The sequence below is a fragment of the Sciurus carolinensis genome, chromosome 17 (genome assembly GCF_902686445.1).
Source record: "Sciurus carolinensis chromosome 17, mSciCar1.2, whole genome shotgun sequence".
In the NCBI taxonomy this organism is placed as follows: Eukaryota; Metazoa; Chordata; class Mammalia; order Rodentia; family Sciuridae; genus Sciurus; species Sciurus carolinensis.
Window position 1 is genome coordinate 16431837 of NC_062229.1, and position 10067 is coordinate 16441903.

At 40.5% G+C, this 10067-nt stretch overlaps 1 protein-coding gene across 1 annotated transcript in view; it reads left to right on the top strand.

Moving 5' to 3' along the window:
* Positions 1-9739, top strand: part of LOC124968535 (olfactory receptor 7A10-like) — a 55320-nt gene extending 45581 nt beyond the window's left edge. The window contains exons 3-5 of the mRNA XM_047531084.1: positions 1883-1906; positions 8815-9268; positions 9554-9739. Of these exons, the coding sequence (XP_047387040.1) occupies positions 1883-1906; positions 8815-9268; positions 9554-9739 (664 nt within the window). The remainder of the gene's footprint in view (positions 1-1882; positions 1907-8814; positions 9269-9553) is intronic.
* Positions 9740-10067: the final 328 nt, after the last annotated feature.

The following is a 10067-nucleotide window of genomic DNA, read 5'->3' on the forward strand; positions in this document are numbered from 1 at the left end:
CACCCTGATACCTAAACCAGACAGAGACACACCCACCGAGGAAAGAAAATTTCAGACCAATATCATTATTGAACATCGACGCAAAAATTCTCAACAAAATTTTAGCAAATCGCATACAAAAATAAATTAAAAAAAAATAGTGCACCATAATCAAGTGGGTTTTATCCCAGGGATGGAAGGTTGGTTCATCATCAGGAAATCAATAAATGTCATTCACCATATCAACAGACTTAAAGTTAAGAATCACATGATTACTTCAATAGATGCAGAGAAAGCATTCAACAAAATACAGCATCCCTTCATGCTGAAAACACTAGAAAAAATTGGTTAGTGTGAACCTTCCTTAACATTGTGAAGGCCATCTATGCTAAGCGTATAGCCAATATCATTCTAAATGGTGAGAAACTGAAAGCATTCCCCCTAAAAACTGGAACAAGGACAGTGATGCTCTCTATCACCACTTCTATTCTACATCGTCCTTGACTCTCTAGCTAGTGCAATTAGACAGACTAAGGAAATTAAAGGGATACGAATAGGAAAAGAAGAACTCAAACTATCCCTGTTCACTGATGACATGATTATATATTTACAAGAACCTGGAAATTCCACCAGAAAACTTTTAGAACTCATAAGTGAATTCAATAAAATAGCAGGTTACAAGATCAATGCTCATTAATCCAATGCATTTTTCTACATAAGTGATGAATCTTCAGAAAGAGAAATTAGGAGAACTACCCCATTCACAATAGCATTGAAAAAAAATAAAATACTTGAGAATCAATCTCACAAAAGAGGTGAAAGACCTCTACAATGAGAACTACAGAACACTAAAGAAAGAAATTAAAAAAAAAAACCTTAGAAGATGGAAAGCTCTCCCATGTTCTTGGATAGGAAGAATTAATATTGTCAAAATGGCGATACTACCTAAAGTGCTATACAGATTCAATGCAATTCCAATTAAAATTCCAATGATGTACCTTACAGAAATAGAGCATGCAATTATGAAATTCATCTGGAAGAATAAGAAACTCAGAATAGCTAAAGCAATCCTAAGTAGAAAGAGCAAAGCAGGGGTAATCGCAATATCAGATCTTCAACTCTGCCTCAAAGCAATATTAACAAAAACGGCATGGTATTGGTACCAAAATAGACAGGTAGATCAATGGAACAGAATAGAGTGCACGGACACAAACCCAAATAAATACAATTTTCTCATACTAGACAAAGGTGCCAAAAATCTGCAATGGAGAAAAAATAGCCTTTTCAACAAATGGTGCTGGGAAAACTGGAAAACCATATGCAAAAGAATGAAATTAAACCCCTATCTCTCAAACTGCACAAAACTCAGCTCAAAATGGATCAAGGACCTCAGAATCAGACAAGAGATCCTGCGTCTTATAGAAGAAAAAGTAGGTCCAAATCTTCAACTTGTTGCCTTAGGATCATACTTCCTTAACAGGACTCTCATAGCACAAGAAATAAAAGCAAGAACCAACAACTGGGATAAATCCAAACTAAAAAGCTTTCTCTCAGCAAAGGAAACTATCAGTAATGTGAAGAGAGAGCCTACAGAGTGGAAGAATATCTTTGCCAGTCATACTTCAGATAGAGCGCTAATTTCCAGAATATATAAAGAACTCAAAAAAGTCTACACCAAGAATGCAAATAACCCAATCAACAAATGGGCTAAGGAAATGAACAGACACTTCACAGAAGAAGATGTACAAGCAATCAACAGATACATGAAAAAAATGTTCAACATCTCTAGTAAAAAGAGAAATGCAAATTAAAACTAACCTAAGATTCCATCTCACCCCAATTAGAATGGCGATTATCAAGGACACACACAACAATAGGTGTTGGTGAGGATGTGGGGAAAAAGGTACACTCATACCTTGCTGTTGGGGTTGCAAATTAGTGCAGCCACTCTGGAAAGCAGTATGGAGATTCCTCAGAAAGCTTGGAATGGAACCACCATTTGACCCAGCTATCCCACTCCTTGGCCTATACCCAAAGGACTTAAAATCAGCATACTACAGAGATACAGCCACATCAATGTTCATTGCTGCTCAATTCACCATAGCCAGATTGTGGAACCGACCTAGATGTCCTTCAATTGATGAATGGATAAAGAAACTGTGACATATATATACAATGGAGTATTACTCAGTCAGAAAGAATGATAAAATTATGGCATTTCAGGCAAATGGATGAAATTGGAGAATAACATGCTAAGTGAGATAAGCCAATCTCAAAAAAACAAAGTCCGAATGATCTTACTGATAAGCGGATAATGACATATAATGGGGGGTGGGAGATGTTAGCATTAGTGTTGGGATTAGGTTTAGGGTTAGGGTTAAGGTTGGGAGCAAGAATGGAAGAAGGAAGGACTGTATAGAGGGAAAAAAGGGGTTGGAGGGGTGGGGGGAAGGAAAAATATAGCAGAATGAATCAAACAACAATACCCTATATAAATTTAAGATTACACAAATGGTATGCCTTGACTCCATGTACAAACAGAGAAACAACATGTATCCCATTTGTTTACAATAAAAAAAGAAAATAAAAATAAATGTCCTCTGTTAAGAAAATTAAAAAAATAAATAAAAGAAGTAAAACTGTGGGAAAACACACCTGGGTGATGCAGCCTGTGTAGATAATGGCCTTCCTCTGTGTCTGGATATTCACCTGCATCTTTGGGACGGTAGTAGAGGTGAAGCAGGTGTCAGAAGAGGACAGGTTGGAGAAGAAGAAGTACATGCTGTATGCAGGTGGGAGTTTGAGATGGTGGCCAGGATGACAAGGATGTTCCCAAAGACGGTCACCAGGTATATGGACAGGAAGAGCCCAGAGAGAACAGACTGGAATTCTGTCTCCTCAGAAAGTTCCTTGAGGAGAAATACTGGAATCCCTGTGTGGGTTTCTGGTTCCATGTAAAGTCAACGTCTCCAGGAGAGAAGCAGCAGCCAGAGGAATTGAGCAGTCCACAGCCATCAGGAACCTGGCTGCCTGGAACTTGAACCCAGTGCTCTGAGAAGAGGAAGCATTGGCTTGGTGGTGCCTTCTCTGCAACTGGTCAGACTGGGGCTTCTCAGTGCCACCAAATTCCCCTTTGTTACCACCACTAGCTGGAAAACCCAGACACAACACCTAATTTGTATCCAAAGCTGACTTCCTCTGTTCAACTCTGCCCTGACACCAGTTCAGCCAGCCTTTGTCATCTGAGATGACCTCTGAATTCCTTTGGTAGTTGATTCTTAATATCCTAACGGCAATAATGATTTTAATAAAAGTTTTTAAAGTCATGGATCTATGTAATTTCCATAACTGTTGGTAATCTCATATTTCATATAGCTGCTTCTTTTTTAGTTAAAAGTATAATGCAATGATACATCAAGGCAGAAATCACTTACAAACAAAATATGTCTTCCATGAAGGAAGACACCAATGTAGTAATTTTTGAAGTCTCACCTATCTGCAGTCTCTAAAAATTATTTGGAATTATATAAAATGGATTTTACAAATCTCTTTTCACATTGAGGCCAAAAGAAATCAGCCTGGGAAAATAGTACCAGCATAAGAAAAAAATTTATTGATTTCATTAATTAGTGCAGATGGATAAAACTGGAAAGAGGTAGTTCTTAAATACTGTCATCAAGTTGTCAAACATACTAAATATAACAAACAGGTAGTTGCAACACAAGAACTCAATGCACATTTCATGCTTGTGCTTTTATTTACTATTATGTTATAATAAGTGGAAAAAATTAGATATAGATGGAAAAGACACTTTATGAAAACAGTTGGGAGAAAGTCATAAATAGAAACATCTTACTTTTTACATTTTTATTGGTTCCTTTTAGTTATACAATACAATAGGATCTATTTTGATATATTTACACAAGCATGGAATATATCCTCTTTCTTGTACATTCCAAAATAGATACCTTGGCCATCAGCTAATATCTGCACTCCCATGAAACTCATATGGAAGACAATAGACCTACCACTGTCTCTACCCAATACTGTTCTGATATTTCAAACCAATGTTACTCAGAAAGCAAAAGCCATCTCAGCTTCACAGCTTGGGCAAGAGAATATTGATCACATTTTCAGGTGATAAAATTGACAATCTAAAATCTATTGAAAAATAATTACTACTAAGATTTCATAATGATGAAGTTCAATTATAATATATAAAAGCAGGTGCAGTGGCACACACCTCTAATACCAGCTACTTAGGAGACTGACACAGGAAGATTGTTAGGTGAGGCAGTCTAGGCAAACTTAGCAATACCCTGTCTCAAAACTAAAAAGACAGGGGATGTAGCTCAGTGGAAGGGCATTTGCCTCGCATGCATAAGGCCAGAATAGTGCAAATAATGCTTATTATGTCATTTTATTCCTTGTTTCCAGAGATAAACATATCATAGGAAAAACATCTCATTCAATATAGTGTGTGACATTCACTGACCAGGATTGGGCCTATTGAAGATGATCAGGAAATGAGATGAATGTTATATCATATTCATAAGCACTTCCAAGTTGCAGGAAACTATGCCAATTTGTTCTTCTGAATGACCTCATTTCGTCTCCCTGGAAACACTGGGGAGAGCTGTCATTCATGCAAATTGCAGAAAAAAAAACTGTTAGCTTAAATGCTAATAGAATGTTTGAGTTAATGTCATAGGTTTTTTAATTTTAGGTAAGTTATTTCTATCTTTATTTCTATACTGTTTTGAACATGATTGAATGCTGGGTATATCAAAGGCCTTTCCTGCATCTATTGAGATGATCATATGGTTTTTATCCTTAATTCAGCCAAATATCTATTGAGCACCACTGTTCAGGCATGTAGTCTTGCACTCATGGTGATTCCACCCTGTTGTGAGTAAATTGTTCCTGGGGAGGTTGCTGGGTGTTCTGTGGAGGGATGGAGAGTGGAGTGGAGGTGGACATGACCAGTACCCCATGCAGGCATGGTATGCCCGTCATTGTGAATCCCATCAATCTGCATGAGATGTGGGCCAATAATGATGACAAGTTAAGACAAAAATAATAAAGAAAATAAAGTGTGAGCAACCTCTCTGGCCTCCACTCACTCCCCAGAGAGCAGAGGAGGACAGTTTTCTGAAGATATTAGAGAAGTTGATCAAAAGTCCATGCTTTGGACCTTAGTGAACGAGACTCCCTAAATTACATGACACAAGCCTTTCCATGGAGCCTGAGCTGGCCCAGAACTCCTGGGCTCAAGTGATCCCCTCACCCCAGCCTCCTCAGAAGCTGGGGTTACAGGGGGGTGACACTGTACCCTGCTAGAAGGTACCTCTGTGAAAACTAAATGAGACTATTTGCAAGGTACTAATCTCAGAGCTGCAGGCATAAGAAGATCTAAATATCATCTATTATATGCGGGGGCATCCGGAATTCCATCCAGTGCTTGACAAAGATCCTCTGGAGGATGATTGCAAAGGCTCATCCTAAAAGGAATTGCCGGATGTTTTGCTCCGAAGCATGGTGTTTTCTCTGATAATATATTACTCATTTCAGTCTGAACGGATTGCTTAAGGGGATGAAGGGAATACAACAAAAATTCCAGAAAATATTACCTATAATCTGAAAAACAATGGATCTTTACCACTAACAAAATTAGAAATAATTTTGCAACCGTACAATGAGTCCCTGAAAGCCTCTGGAGAAAATAGTTGTAGATCTGCCTTTGTCTCTAACAGGCTGGTTAAATTTTAACGATGGTTTTGTTCATGTGTGGTGGTGAGGTAAGAGAATAAGGTATTCATAATATTCCTTCCTTCCTACAAAGAATATGTCACCCCTATAATAAATGTTGGTACACAATTACAATTGGGACCACTGCCCTACTGTACCCCTTAACTCAGCAATTCAGATATTAACCAGATGGACCTAGTAGAGATAGTCACATGAGATTACTTGTCTATTGTTTTAACCGTAAGAATAATAAGAATAGTCTTAGGTCACATAGAGTCTAGATATTAAGGAAGTAAATATTGTATTAGGTCACCGAGGTAGTTAGATATTCTTAAAACAATTGTGATTAGGTAAGGATAATCTGTAAGGTTACTGTTTTCTCATAATTTTCTGTTCCTTGTTAAAAACAATTTCTGCCAATGCTTTGAAAACTTATTTAATATAAACCACAAGACTGCCATTATAGCCTGAAGAAAAATGTATATAAACCCAGCCTTCCCCAGAATAAAGTGGGATTGATTGCACCAGAACTAGAGTCTGTGTCTTTCATTCTCCATCCATCGCGGACGCTGTCTCCCAGTGCCCCGTTTACCGGTGTGGAACCCATGGACTCCTGCTAGGGCTGGACCCTGGCAATTATAAGTACCAAAGTCTTTATCACTGAAGACTAAATAACAACTCTGACCATGTGTTGAGTTAATTTTCTAATTGATCAGGGAACACTGTCATAAAGCTAAGAATGTAGTACTCATGGTTGATAAGCATTGTTGAAGAGGGGACAGAAAATTCCCCGAGGTATCAGGGGCATGTCCCCAACACAACCCAAGGCTGTGGAGATCCAAGGGCCCTAGTCTAGATAGGGACCTCGTGTCAGACCTGGAGAGAACTTCAGCTCAGGTGTCAAGAGGTTAAATCTCTGGAAGGAAGAGGAGGTGGGGAGACAGAATAATAGCTCAGTTCTCCTGACTTCAAACCCTGTCTCTTGAAAATAGAGAATCTGCTGGAGAAAGAAACGTCCTTGGTGCAGAACTCAGTCCAGCAGGGGAATTAATCATGTGCCCAGCGTTGCCACAGTGAGGACGTGCCTAATGAGAAGTCTGGGGAGCTGTGTATGTCTCCTCTCTGCAGTTCCTCAGAATGCTCCACCTTGGACTGGAAAGGACGTGCTGTTTTCTTGCTCTCAGAGTGCTCACCAAGGTCAGTGAGACCCAAGAAGCACTTTAGGAGAAGTCCAGAGAATGGACACCAAGATCATTGGACTGAAGTCCTCCCAGAGCCAAACCAGAACTGCCTGACCTGGGGGATTGTGGTTTCCAGGCTGTTGGATGATCTGCTTTCCTGCTTAATTCATCGATTCATTTATTTATGATGCTAAAATGGGAAGTGACAATTTATAAAACTTTTGTCAAAAGAGATCAGTCCTAGAAGTGGAGGAGCTGTCGCTACAGGGCTGGGAGGACGTGGGAAGGAACTGAGGGGACAGCCAGGGACACAGGATGGAGCTCACAGGAGGAATGAATCTAGGGCTCTCTTGCTCAGTGTGTAACATGGTCACAGCTGGTGGTTGTGGATTTGAAATAAGTGGTAGACAAGATTCCAATTGTTCCCAACACCCAGGAGTGATCAGTGTTGAGGGGGATGGAGATGTTAATTCACTAAGTATCATACATGGCTCACATGCATTCAATGATCACTCTGTATCCCACATAACACAACACAGATCTTGTTGATTAAACCTTTAAAATATTTTCAAAATGTTACATAGTAAAGAACCATATGAGAGAAATAAGATGGGTCCTGCCTCACCCAATGTCCAGTTCTGTGAGGACAGTGACCAGAGAGCTGCAGCCGCCTCAGGGAGGCCATCCTCCCACTGTCCTGGGAACAGTGGAGAGATCATTTAGTTGTCTTTGGTAAACATTCTTTTGTGGATTTTTTCTTACAATATTCAGTTTTCCTACTTGAATGTTGACACGCATTTTTCTGGACACTGAAAAGATGTCCTTTCTTTGTTTTGATCACTTATCATTTTTCTGGTCACTGAGGGGATACGTGAAAGGTAGAATCAAGGAAGCGTCTCATTCCTTCCAGCATCCTAGGTACGCTGCCTTATTGGACAGTTCCCCCCTCAGCATCCCATTCTGTTTATTGAGCATATTTTTTGTTTCTTTAAACCCAGGGCAGATAATGCCCACACAAAACTGGATTACCAAGCTTACCTGTGATGGTAGATTGACAGACTGGATATTCTGAGTATCTCATGCTTCATTCTTTAGGGAAAAATTAATCGGAAATTCACAACTTGCCTTGTATCCCTTCCTGTTGAAGAGTGTGGATGGGTGAGAAGAGCATTGTGTTAACAAACATTTTGTGTGTGTGTGTGTGGGGGGGGTGTGTGTGTCTCCAAAGCAAGCAAACCTGGGGTTAGTATGCAGACACTGTCCAAATTATGAGCATCAAACTAATCATTTGATTGTAACTTTATGAACATCTAAAAATGATTTGCATTAAAAAAAATCTACGTGGAATTTTCAATTTTGATTTTTTCCAGGCTGATGATGCGTAATACGATACCCTCTCATGAGGCTGGGCTCCCAGCAACGTGGAACTGAGTCTGGGTCAGCCACACCATCAACCTGGGTGAACATCCAAGACTCCAAAGCTGCTGCACTGCTCAGCTGGGATGCTGATGAGCAGGACAGGGTTCACACTTTTTCTAGAATATTCCTAGAACATGGTAAATATTCAATTTTTGTTCTTCAAGTGCATTAGGAATTTCTCAGTATAATGTAGAATATATGACCTCTTGAAGAAGTGCTGAGAAATGGAAAGTAATTTCTCAAAAACGTGTAAGCTGATGCCTTAAAAGGGAACAAGTTTCAGATGAAATATAAAAGTGATGAGTTTACTGTAATATAGAAATTAGAGCAACATAGAAATTAAACAGTAGTAATGCATCTTCTCTCTCTCCCTCTCCCCCCCCTCCCTCTTCCCCTTCTCCTGCTCCTTCTCCCTCCCTTCTCCCTCTCCTCCTAACTCTCCCTCTCCCTCCAGCTGTCACCCACCCTGCCCACATCATAGTCACAGCAACCACATGAAACCAAGGAATAGCACACAGATTTCAGAATTCCTTCTGCTGGGATTCTCAGAAGACCCAGAAATGCAGCCCCTCATCTTTGGGCTTTTCCTCTCCATGTACCTGGTCACTGTGCTGGGGAATCTGCTCATCATCGTGGCCACCATCTCAGACTCCCACCTGCACACGCCCATGTACTTCTTTCTCTCCAACCTGTCCTTTGTGGACATCTGCTTCACCTCCACCACTGTCCCAAAGATGCTGGTGAACATCCAGACACAGAGCAAGGTCATTACCTACTCAGGCTGCATCACCCAGATGTGCTTCTTCATTCTCTTTGCAGGGCTGGACAACTTTCTCCTGACTGTGATGGCCTATGACAGGTTTGTGGCCATCTGCCACCCCCTGCACTACATGGTCATCATGAATCCCTGGCTCTGTGTGTTGCTGGTTCTGATGTCCTGGATCTTGAGTGTTCTGAATTCTCTATTACAAAGTCTAATGGTGTCCTGGCTCTCCTTCTGCACACATGTGGAAATCCCCCACTATTTCTGTGAACTTAATCAGGTGGTCCTGCTGGCCTGTTCTGACACTTTTCCAAATGAAATGGTGATGTATTTTGTAGCTTTGCTACTGGCTTGCTGTCCCCTCACTGGTATCCTTTACTCCTACTCCAAGATAGTGTCCTCCATCCGTGCAATCTCATCAACACAGGGCAGGTACAAAGCCTTCTCCACCTGTGCATCTCACCTCTCTGTGGTTTCCTTATTTTATGGCACAAGCCTAGGTGTGTATCTCAGCTCTTTTGTGACCCAAAACTCACGCTGTACTGCAGTAACCTCTGTGATGTACACTGTGGTCACCCCCATGCTGAACCCCTTCATCTACAGTCTGAGGAATAAGGACATCAAGCGTGCTCTGAGGAGATACCTGTGAGGGTGGTTATAGACAGTAACTTTCTTTCTTTGCCTGATGAGTCCACTTAACATAATGAACTCCAGTTCCACCCAAGTCGTGCTGTGTGACTGGACTTCATTCTTTCCTTGACTGAGTAATATTCCACCACGTACTTGTACCACATGTGTTTTTCTGCTTGTCCGTCAGTGGATGCCTTGGTTGAATTTTCCTATCAGTTATTGTAAACAGGGCAGTAAATGTGTGTGTGCAGCTGGATCATAATTTTTCTTACTCTAACACTGATTTCTCCTCACTGTTTTCTCAAAAGTATAATGCGATTTGTTTGTATCTTGACTCACAGTTTTCA